Raw genomic sequence first — 11,925 nt, 5'->3', positions numbered from 1 at the left:
TTTGCTGATATTCCATCAAATATGCAGTTCTTTTTGGACAAAATCTAATGGTAATCTTTTGTTCAAAAATTTATCCAGCAAAACTGATTGTAGTCCAGAACAAGCTTGATTGATTTCAGATAATGGGCAGGTTTCACTAGGATCGGAAGAAGAGGGAGGGAGACCCAGACTTTCCTCCCGGTCTAAGACACTAATGTGTACGAAAAATTTGCTGGGCCCGGCCACCACGTGTAAAGCAGGAAAAGATTTGACGCTTACCCATCAATTTAAAAAAGCCTTGTCGCCGCATGCATCATGCATCATAACGTCCGGGAATTATTGGACGGATCCTATCCTATCCTGTGGGAACGGGCCAACAGTCACTCGCCAAATTGTCCTTCTTGCATTCAAACTCCTCACGATGGGGCGGCAACTAATCCTGTCATCCACCGTACATGTCTCCCGGGATTTGGCGCGGTCCACCCGGTCGGCTCCGTCTAATAATTTCTCGCGCCCCTGGAAATGGATGCGGACCTAAACCGCTTCCGACGCTGATTAGAGAAGCAAAGGCCAACTAATTCTTATCTGGCTAAAAGCATTAATGACATCATGATGCGGAATGGATGACATTGACAGGCGAATGCGCGAGGAAACTTCCCAGCTCAAATCCATGGGCCGTGCCCCAAAGATGGAACCAAAATCAGGACCGACCGGCGATTAAATAAAAAAACTAAAATCTCGTGAACCATGGCCCGCCATCCTTGCCCTTTTTTTTTTCTCCCCCAAAACTCTCTATATATAAAAGAAAAGACTATGGGCTATAAATATAATCAACTAATCCGAACCGTTCTTCTGCAATCTCTATGATGTCACACTCCAGTGGATCCGATGTGTAATAAAGTAGTACGGATCAGTCTATCATCGCAGCCGTCCATCTGAATAGGTTGAGTGCCAGTCTGTTTTCGTACCATCCACGTGACGCGCACTCGCTTTGGCCGGGCTCTCTTAAACGGTTTTAATGCTCCCGCTCCAAGAAGGAGAACCAGCTCTTTTTGTTACTTGCCGTCGAAGAAACGAAGGTCGTGAGTTGAAGAGATGGGAGGAGATCGGAAGATCGGTGTGGCGCTGGACTTCTCGAAGGGCAGCAAGAGGGCGCTGGGGTGGGCCATCGACAACCTGCTCGACCACGGCGACACCCTCATCGTCCTCCATGTCTTGCATCCCAAGGTCGACGAGGCCAGGCACGCCCTCTGGTCCCAATCCGGTTCCCGTATGTTCCTTCTTCTCCTCCCTTTTCTTTTCATTTCCAGGTTTCGTTTCTAATCGATCTTTGTTTTCTTTGTGTATGCTCGCTAGCTCTGATTCCCCTGACGGAGTTGAGGCAACCGGAGGTCATGAAGAACTACGATCTGGAAGTCGACATCGAGGTCCTCGACATGCTCGACACTGCTTCCCGACAGAAGCAGGTCCCCTTCATTTCCCCCTTGCTTTCATTCCCCTAATGCTAGTAATATTTTTGATTTGATTCCTTTTTCCGTCTTTTTGGAACAAAAAAATTAACATCATCAGGCAACGATCGTGGGGAAATTTTACTGGGGAGATGCAAGGGAGAAGCTGTGCCAAGCCGAGGAAGATCTCAAGCTGGACTCGCTGGTCATGGGCAGTAGAGGACATAGCCGGCTCCTGAGGTATATGATGTTCCCTCCATATATTCTATATGCTACGGTTACTTCTCATCCTGTCTCGAAGCCTGATCCGATATAATAAGTGCCTTGCAAATAAATAAATTATAATTTTGTCGGTATAGTTATTCCATATGGTATCAAAGCAATATCGAAATCTATCTTTATCTTGTGTGTGTGTGTGTGTGTGTGTATATATATATATATGTGTGTGTGTGTGTGTGTGTGTGTGTGTGTGTGTGTGATCCGATATAATAAGTGCCTTGCAAATAAATAAATTATAATTTTGTCGGTATAGTTATTCCATATGGTATCAAAGCAATATCGAAATCTATCTTTATCTTGTGTGTGTGTGTGTGTGTGTGTGTTTGTCGGTATAGTTATTCCATATGGTATCAAAGCAATATCGAAATCTATCTTTATCTTTTGTGTGTGTGTGTGTGTGTGTGTCTATATGTATGTATGTATGTATGTTTGTGTGTGTATATGTGTGTGTCCACACACACATATATATACATATAATATATATATATATATATATATATATATATATATATATATATATATATATATATATATATATATATATATGTACAGAGTACGTTCACTAATCTGATAGCATATAATCGCTCCGTTGTTTACTTCGCGATTGCACGATAGATTGCATTATATTTTTAGTACAACCTTATAGCACGTTACAGGTGGTATTTGGGTTGTTTATCCTGATTGATCCATTGTTTACTTCACAATATTTACCAGTCTTAGGGTTATTTATCCTTAAGAGACTTTTACTTCACAGTCTCGGTAGCATTCCGATTGTTTACCGTCGTGCTACAGCAACATGCTATAGTGCGCAAAAGTATTGCACAGTATTTCTGCTACAGTACTGCACCGTGCATGTGCTACAATAATTAGCTACAGTACTATGAACAGTAATATAAATAAGCTTAAGACATAAAAAAATTTAAAATATAATTAAAAACAGTAATATGAAGAGAAAATAGGTTTTATTTATAAAAGCACACTTACATAAAGTCTGATGAAATTGAAATACACACCGTACAAGTTATATACACTAATAAAGTTTAAACAAATTTAAATACAAACCACAAGTGCTAATATATGTTAATACATGAGTAAACATATTTATTTACAAACTCACATGGATTAACGGAGCTAAATGACAGAGTATTCTATGGATATAACTGTGGAAAGAAGAGAGATTGGAATATTATAATGAGAAATGGAGAAGATGGATGAATGATGAAGAGAGCTTGGTTTTGGTGGTAGAAAACAAACGAAGATGGATTAATAAAGGAAAATAATGGAGATGCTTCTGTGAAGTGGAGAAGTATCTTAAGGAAATGATAGAGGAGATGGTGTTGTCTGGTGGAGAAAACGGAGAAGGATTCACATGGAGCTGTCGGCGATGAATGAAGCAGATGAAGGAGATTAGGAGAAAGAGACGAAGTTTTGTGAAAGAAGACGAAGGAGATTAGAAGAAGAAAACAAGGGAAGAGAGGAGAGGAGAAGAGAAGAGAAGGAGATTAGGAAGAGAGACTCTATCATTAGAACCGAAATCCCTTTCGGCCTGCCTGTCCGCGTTGGGCCTCCTCTTGGATGAATGCCTTCATCTTTATTTATAGACGAGGGAAGGAACTATGTAGCCAGACTTCAATCAGCTTGGAGTCCGACGGATTTCATTTAGTTTGGAATTCGGAAGCTTATAGAAGTCAGAACCGAAATCGAAACTTAATTGATTTTAAGTTCGATTTTCTGTAGCATTTTGTCGTCTGTGTGCAGTGTTAGAAATCTTTCTGTAGATTAATAGTAGTGATGTCAGGAATTTTTCTGTAGCTTGCTTGTCTTTTTTGGATCCTGGTGTTGATCGATTTTTGAAGATGAACCTCCTCTGAAAATTAAATCAGCTTTGAGAATAGTAGTATGATTGTTGGTGTAGACATAGTATAGTCTTCTGAAGTGATAGTAGTCGTCTGGTTGTCAGAGTGGCTAAATGGAAGAGTCTCTCTTCCTAATCTCCTTCTTCTCTTCTCCTCTCCTTTCTTCTCTTGTTTTCTTCTTCTAATCTCCTTCGTCTTCTCCCACAAAACTTCTCCTCTTTCTCTTAATCTCCTTCATCTGCTTCATTCATCGCCGACAGCTCCATGTGAATCCTTCTCCATTTTTTCCACCAGACGACACCATCTCCCTTATCATTTTCTTAAGATATTTCTCTACTTCACAGAAGCATCTCCATTATTTTCCTTCATTAATCCATCTCCATTTGTTTTCTTCCACCAAAACCAAGATCCCTTCATCATTCATCCATCTTCTCCATTTCTCATTATAATATTCCAATCTCTCTTCTTTCCACAGTTTTATCCACAGGATGCTCTATCATTTAGCTCCGTTAATCCATATGAGTTTGTAAATAAGTGTGTTTACTCATGTATAAGCACATATTAGCATTTGTGCTTTGTATTTAAGTTTGTTTAAGCTTGATTAGTGTATATTAAGGAGGAATCGTAGTAATCCTATCCTAGGGTATATGTTTTGGAACCTATGAACAGGATCTTGCTCACTTTAAGATATCAGATAGCGAGACTTGTCAAGATACTGTTAACAGATCACAGATTAACTATGAACTAAAATTTAGATCTTTCAAGACTAAAGCTTAAGTACGAGATCTTTATAGCCATAAGTCTCTTAAGGTACAAGATATAAAATATAGTTCTGTTGAATCAATCATCTATCTAATCGTTCATCTAGTTTAGATCTAATCCTATATCTATACCTATCTTAGACTAAAGGTTGTCAATCTATTCTAGCCTAAAGGCTATTTACTTAACCTATGGTTATCTAAAACTGTCTACCTAATCTAAGATTATCTTAGAGATCCGGGCTATCTATCTAACCTAAAGTTATCTCAGGGATCTATGTTTAACCTAGCTCAGGGATCCTAAATCTTTCTAAGGTTATGGTCATCCTAGAAGGGTTGATTCTAAACCTAGTTATGACTATGGGTTATCTGTTCTAGAGGTTGTTTACCTAAAAGGTTGTCTATTCTAGACCAAAGGGTACCTGATTATACTAAGGTGGTAATCTACCTTATCTATACTTATCCTAAACTATAGGTGTCCTAGACTGCTATGGGTGTTCTAGACTGTGATCTTCCTAAGGATTGTATGGCAACTCTAAAGGTCGTTTTGACTAAGGGTGGACACTACTGATGGACAGAGTGGATATTAGACTGTGATCATTCCAAGGGTAGATACTATTGATGGACAGGATTGACACTAGACTGTGATTATCCTAAACTAAGGAAACATTCTAGACTAAAGGTTAACTATCCTAAAGATTATCTAGTCTAAGGGTGGATACTATTGGTGGATTCTGTCGGTGGACTTAAAGGTTGTCTACATGGGTTAACCTATGCTAAGGGTTAACTATAGGTCATACTATAGGTTACCCAAAGGTCACACTACAGGTTACTAAGGGTTACATTGGTCACACTTCAGGTTACTAAGGGTTACCTAAGAGTTACTAAAGGTTACCTAAAGGTCATATTGAGGGTTACACTAAGGTCACACTACAGGTTAAGTTACTTAAGGGTTGCCTAAAGGTCACGCTATAGGTTACCTACGGGTTAAACTCAGGTTACTTACGGGTTAAGTTACTTACAAGTTATCTATTCTTTTTAATTTTTAATTTTTAATTTATTTTTTAATATTTTTAGACCATTTCTTACACTAAAGATTACATTACTTAACCTATGTTAAATATTACCTATCTGTAGGTTACCTATTTAACTATAATTTTTTATTATTTTTATCTTTTACAATAGTATTAACATAGTGTTTTGAAATAGTTTTGAAATAGTAAGTGGTCAGGAGGATGATGGCTTTTGAAGGAAGGAAACATGGAAACAAAATATCAACTATTTGAAAGGAAACACACAGAATTTTTGCGAAATAGTAATTCTGCAGGAATAGTAATGAACAGTAATTTTTGCAAGATGCATTCTCAGTGATGGAGGAAGATGAATCTAAATATTATTTTGAAAAGTAAATATCATTTAAGCAATATTATAATATTTGAAACAACAGAATAACTAGAACTAAAACTGCATTTAAAAATCATTTGAAACATAGGAGTGTACATGATGAAAACTTACACGATAAGAAGGAAGCAAGAACAAGATGGATATACAGGATGGAGATAGCTTTAGGGAGCTTGCTTCTCTCGGACTATGGCCTACTGGATACAAACTTGAAACAAAGTTTTGATCCTAATCTATTTTTGGATACAAGGATACAAGATAGAAGAGGATAGGTTGGTGGAACATTCCCTCACTGGCTTATAACTTTTGCCTGCTAAAAGATATTCAGGACTACTCTATGTCAGGACTTTCAGGATTTTTAGGACTTTCAAGACTTTCTTACCAGGACCTTCTAGGACTTTCCAGGACTTGTTCTTCAATGCTGGCACTAGGGGTCTTCTTATAGAAGATTTGGCGGACTTCTTGCTTGGAGATCAAGTATCTTGATGCTGAAGTATCTTGTCGGTGAAGTAGCTTGCTGATGAAGTGACTTGCTAGTGAAATAACTTGTCGGTGAAGTAGCTTGTTGGTGAAGTAATTTGCTAGTGAAGTGGCTTGTTGGTGAAGTAACTTACCGATGAAGTAACTTGTTGATGAAGTAATTTGTCAATGAAGTTCTTTTCAGAAAAAGTAACTAAGTTTGTCTTCATGCTTGATTTTTTTTTTTCTTCTTGAGTAATTGCTTGCGGATGTCGTTTGATGGTGGTGAATAGCTGGTATCAGTCCAGATATGCTGTCGTTTGGATACTGGGGTCTTTGAACTTGAACTTGTGCTGGATGATGAACTTGTACTAGATACTGTGTTGTAGACTTGATTTGGTTGCTGTGGTGGTGTCGATCTTCTACATCCTATTGGTCTGCGTCTATAGATAGCTTCAAATCCAGGAGGAACTGAAGAAGTTGGTGATGAAGTTGTTGAATGTTGGTCTCTAGGTGAATTTGGTTGATGAACAGATGGTGTACTATTTTCAGATGGATTTCTTTAGCGAGGATGTTCTGCTTCTGAAGGATGCTCTGGAAGTTGCTCTATCAAAGTATTGCTTGATGATGGTGAAACATGGATTGTTATATGATAATTTTTTTGCAGTCTTATCATTTTGAATTTAATCTGAATTGATGCTGAAGAATGATGATGGTGGCTTTGATGGTGGCGTTGAAAATGATGATGGTATTGTCGTTGAGGTGGAAGCCGTCGGTGATGAGGATGATGCCGATGATTCCTTCGGGACGGCATTTGCTTTGAGAAAAATAGAGGGAGAATGAAGAGTGATAGGAATTTCATACCTGTATTTATAGGTGGTCTCGGAGTCTTTCTTCAGAAGTTGAGAAAATTTTGATAGAATTTAATTTTTTGCTTTTGAATGACTGATGAAAAATCAAATCATTGTCTCCTGGCAGTAGTTATTTATTGCTGCTTGTTGATATCTAAATGGAATCTTTTCTTTTTAGTTGATTGATGAAAAATCACATCATTGCTTCTTTTGTTTGAATGATGGTTGTTGCTGTTCAGAAAGATGTTGCCTGACGATTGTCTTGGTCAAAGTGGTTTGAATTTTATGGATGGGTTTGGAAGACTCTCATATGGAATTTGTTTTTTTGTTCCTCTTCTTCTCATGGAAGGACAATTTGTTCAATGTTGAGGATTTAAGTAGAAAGAGTTTTTTGTAAAATCTTTTCATATAAAATTTTGATGTGTAGTGGGTGAGGATTTGAAAATACTTTAAATGAATTGGAAATGTAAATCTTGTTCTAAGAATTTTACTGTAATCATTTTATCATCTATGTAAAATGATTTAATTAAATTAAGAAAAGCGGTTCCTAAAGTCACTGATTGATTTAGGTCTTTTACTAAGATGAATGAAGTTTTGATGTCGATATTTTCGTTGCAAACTTTTACATCCGTTAATTGATATTTTATTTTGAGTTTTGAGCCACTAGCAGTTCTTAGATTTTTTATTTGTTTTTTCAAAATATTCTATTGGTATTAGCTCTTCATGAATACAGTTTAAATCAGCTCCAGAGTCTATTAATGCTATTGTATTAAGTTTGAATTCATTTCTTATGACTAGAACTATCTTGACACACCATTTTCGTAGACTTATTTGGTTTAAAATATCTATAGGTTCATGATCACCATCTATAGATTTCTTGTCATTTAAAAATCTAATTGGTTCCTTTATTTGTTTAATTTTTGTTTTTAAAAGATTAATTTCTATTTGGAGATCTTGAATAGTTAAATCTTTCTTTTCCTGTAATTCAAATATTTTTAAAATATTGCTTAAGTTATAAGTTGTTTTTATTTCTTTTGTATTAGATTCTCCAGATATAGTTGCTTTAAGTTTGGACAGATACTCTTTTCTTTGTTCAGGATTTTTTATTTTATCAATAAAATCTAGTAATAAGTTTTGTTCTTTTGTAATTGCACAGATTTTTTTCTTATCTTCAGATTCTGAGGATGACTCAATATCATCTTCAAAATTCTGAGAGTTCTCAGATTCTGAATCTGATTCTAAAAGTAAGATCTTCAGTTAAGTTTTTATTGTTTTTAAAGGTTTGGTTCATCTATTTCTAAGTTATTAATTTTTTCTTTTACTTTACAACTTCGACTAAAATATCCTACCTTACTACATTTGTAACAAATAGGTGGTGATGTCTTTGTTTTGGACCAACTAGTCTTGCTAGGCTTAAATTGAGATGATTTAATCTTTTTGTCTCTTAATGGAAATTTCAGTTTTTCTCTATGTACATATATGTACGTATATGTATGTACATATACGTGTATATGTGTATATATCTATATGTATATATATGTATCTATATATGTATGTATGTATGTATGTATGTATATGTATATATATGTATATATATTTTAAGGTTTTCTTCATTCAAACATTGGCCCACCGTTGGCCATCCATTTCTTAATTTGATATAATCAACAAAACAGAAATAAATCCATCAACCTTCGAGGATAGCTGCTTGTTTTATGTCAAAAGGGGCTCGGCTGTTACGTTCATGGGCTGGCACATGGTGATCTCAGAAACGGTGGTGAGATCTCGCACGTCGCAGTCGGATGATTAGATCTGTCCTCCGAAAGTGGCAATCAACTGGGTCTATCGGATGCGTGACTTTGGACAGTGGGACTCACAAGACTCACTTTTTTGTTTGAACGATTTTAGACGTGATATATGATCTGATTGTGACTTAGTGAACAAAGCTGGTAGCTATGCCAAACAAAAACCTGTGAATGCTTTCTTTTATGTGGAGGCAGAGGCTCAGGGACCCACTCTCTAAATAAAACAACTGATTCATGGTTTTTGCAAAACCATCTTGTTGATGTTCTCTTAGACCATAGTATGAAGTTGAAGCTAGTATCTCAGTCAATAACCACATACAAAATTAGATAAATAGAAACAAGTTGTTTTTGGGTGTTGATTCAAAAGTATACTTTATCTAGGCACTCTCCAACTCAAATCTAGAGTCAAGTAAAGCTGCAACAAGTGCTAAATGTCATTTGAACCCATTTTGCAGCCCATGGTTACCCAGCTTTGAGTTCAATCAGGTTCAATTGTGGTGCTGGTGCAAATGACTTGAACAATGGTTTATAACCTCTGTTATTAATGTCAAGATGGTTTTGCCTTAACAAGTTTGGTCGTTTCCTCCAATCTTCAGCTGCACCATGACAGTTGGAGAAGGGAACAAAAATAAAATTCCGCATGATATGCCAAATCAGTTGACTTCTTTTTACTTGATAAACCTAAATCGGTTGACTGTCTAATTGTTTTTCTCCGAAGACATAGTATTGCAATTATGAAATCCATCACAGGTAAAATACATTGGTCAAGCAATATGTGCTGCAAATCATGCTAGGATGAAAAAAAAAAGTGTTAACAATTTAGGTGGATGTTTCGAAAGTGACATCAAAAGTGTGGCATGTATAGTGTTTCTTGCTCCAACATGAAGGTGGATAAGCTCCATCGAAAATCAGTTGAATCAGTTATACTGGTTTCACTTCCTGATTGTCCACAAGCTGGATGGTGTTGTTTATGTCCGCAACATACCAGGAATTGTGAGAAATTCTCTCTTGTAGTATCCTTTTATGTTCTCGAGCTTATCCTCCTCTGTCATGAAATGCATTGTTTGGAAAATTTGTGTAATCCCTGGAAGCAACATCTGATTACTTAAATTAAAAAACCTGGAAATCATTCTAAACTGGTAAATCCAATAGGATGTCTCAAAAGCTGACTCCTCAAGTTTGGCTGGGAAATTTTTTATTGCATGAAGATATCTATTTGCTTTTGATATCAAGCCCCCATTTCCTTTACAAGCCAAGCTTGGAATGGCACCTAGGGTTGGACAAATGATCCCCTGGTGATGGCACTGCTGTGGCTTGAAAAACAAAAATTGAATTGCAGCAGCTATGGCTTGAAAAGTTATGATCTCATTAGTTTAATAAATTTGTCTTGACAAAATTAGTATTCCATGTAATCTGATTATCTTTTTCCTTTTTTCTTTGTATATATCTGCAGGATTTTGTTGGGCAGTGTGACGAGCTATGTATTATCAAATGTATCATGCCCTGTGACCATTGTCAAGGATCCAGACTTCAAACCTTGACAGACTTCCTGGCAAGATAAAATCAAGTGCCAAAAATTTCATGGTGTGAAGATTGCCTGTGATGGGAGAGAGGAGTCTAGTGATGGACCTGGAAAGATTGCCTGTGATGGGAGAGAGGAGTCTAGTGATGGACTTGGAATAATTTGAAAGTAGTTCAATAACTTGCAGATGTTGAAGCAAGTTGCTCCTTTTATCTATGATACACTTTGAACTCTGTGTGATAATTGTCAGAATAAATTGTGAGTGATGTTTAGATGATGTGCATATTTTAGTTGTTTGGCATGTCATCTCTCATCTTTTCTTTTTAAATTACTTTCAGTTTGCACTATATATCTGATCTGGAATAATTTGTGTTGTTGTATATGCGTAATTTGGAAGAAAGTGCCATATATCACCATCCTTCTTATTTTTTTTGCCTTTTCCCTGTGACAGAATATTATGTGGCTGGCAAACTCGATGTCTTCCTGTCCATTATTTAGTAATACTTTCAAGATCACGAGATATGGAGTGATTAACTATGTACTTTTTTCTAGTTTCAAATCACATGTAAAGTCTTATTGGACTGTGTTTTGTGGCTTCTATCAGGTGACTCTTGATTCATAAGTTTCCTGTAGTCTTTGTTGGATGAGCAAAATCTTCAGAAGCCGGTTGAGCACGTTAAGTTCAAGCAAGTAAAGATACGTAATGCGCCTCAACAGATGTATATTTTTTTGTCTTCTGGTTCAGGACAATATCAAACAAAAGAAATCAAAAGATCTGCGACATTTCTTTTACATCGCAAATCACAAGTTTGTGCATCTGGTTAATTGCTAGGAGTTACCTAGGTTGCCGGAACAAGGAAAAATCTTAGATTAATAGGTGTTCTTTCTCGCAGATTCAAATCCTTGTTAGACTTCACGGACTCCCAACTTTTGATTTTCTCATGACAAGGAGGCTGACTGGCACTCTCAAACTCATTGTTGCAGATAGCTGAGGCAAGTTTTCAAACGATAAATCAAGCCTTGCTGAAGTTGCTACTTGCTAAAGTTTGAAGAGAAGTTTGGTGTCCATTTGCTTAGCGACTCCTCTATCTTTCCTGGCATGGGTGCGGATTGACCTGGTTGATCTCATTTTCGGCTCAGGTCCTGTTTATCTTGATCTTGGTTCGTTCGTCTCTTCATGGGTCAATTTGAGAGGGAACCAGCGACAGGATCACCCAGCATGATCTAACTTTTAACCTGGTGGGAGGTAGACTTGTTGAGTGTGGGACCGAGCTTCATGAAATTCACTGAATTATGATATTTCTTTCGTTTTTCAGTTTGCTTCTTGTTCTCTCTTCTCTTTTTTATGGTTGTTTTTGATATTTTTTTGTCTTCCCGTACTGTCGCATGGAAGCTCATGTTAGTTGAATATGCTAATTTCAGTTGATTTAGTTTTTCTGCTTTGATCGGTGTGCCTATGGTTAGATTCTTCGTGCAGAATCCTTTATCAGTAAGCTTCCATTGAAATTTTACTGTGCAAAAATTTTCTGGTAGACTAGCATGGAAATTTCTGCCTGGTCAAGCATCTTGG

At 36.8% G+C, this 11,925-nt stretch overlaps 1 protein-coding gene across 1 annotated transcript; it reads left to right on the top strand.

Moving 5' to 3' along the window:
• Positions 1-993: 993 nt before the first annotated feature.
• On the top strand, positions 994-10,735 carry LOC105046331 (universal stress protein PHOS32). The gene is made up of 4 exons (XM_010924890.3): positions 994-1,249; positions 1,336-1,445; positions 1,549-1,667; positions 10,287-10,735. The coding sequence occupies exons 1-4, from the start codon at positions 1,075-1,077 to the stop codon at positions 10,372-10,374; spliced, it is 492 nt and encodes a 163-aa protein (XP_010923192.1). The 5' UTR covers positions 994-1,074; the 3' UTR covers positions 10,375-10,735.
• The last annotated feature ends 1,190 nt before the right edge of the window (positions 10,736-11,925 follow it).

Source organism: Elaeis guineensis, chromosome 5 (genome assembly GCF_000442705.2).
Source record: "Elaeis guineensis isolate ETL-2024a chromosome 5, EG11, whole genome shotgun sequence".
In the NCBI taxonomy this organism is placed as follows: domain Eukaryota; kingdom Viridiplantae; phylum Streptophyta; class Magnoliopsida; order Arecales; family Arecaceae; genus Elaeis; species Elaeis guineensis.
This window is presented reverse-complemented; position numbering and strand designations above follow the sequence as displayed.

Coding starts and splice junctions, on each gene's coding strand:
- LOC105046331 (XM_010924890.3), top strand. CDS start 1,075: ATGGGAGGAGATCGGAAGATCGGTGTGGCGCTGGACTTCTCGAAGGGC. Junction 1,250..1,335: donor CTGGTCCCAATCCGGTTCCC/GTATGTTCCTTC, acceptor TATGCTCGCTAG/CTCTGATTCCCCTGACGGAG. Junction 1,446..1,548: donor CTGCTTCCCGACAGAAGCAG/GTCCCCTTCATT, acceptor TAACATCATCAG/GCAACGATCGTGGGGAAATT.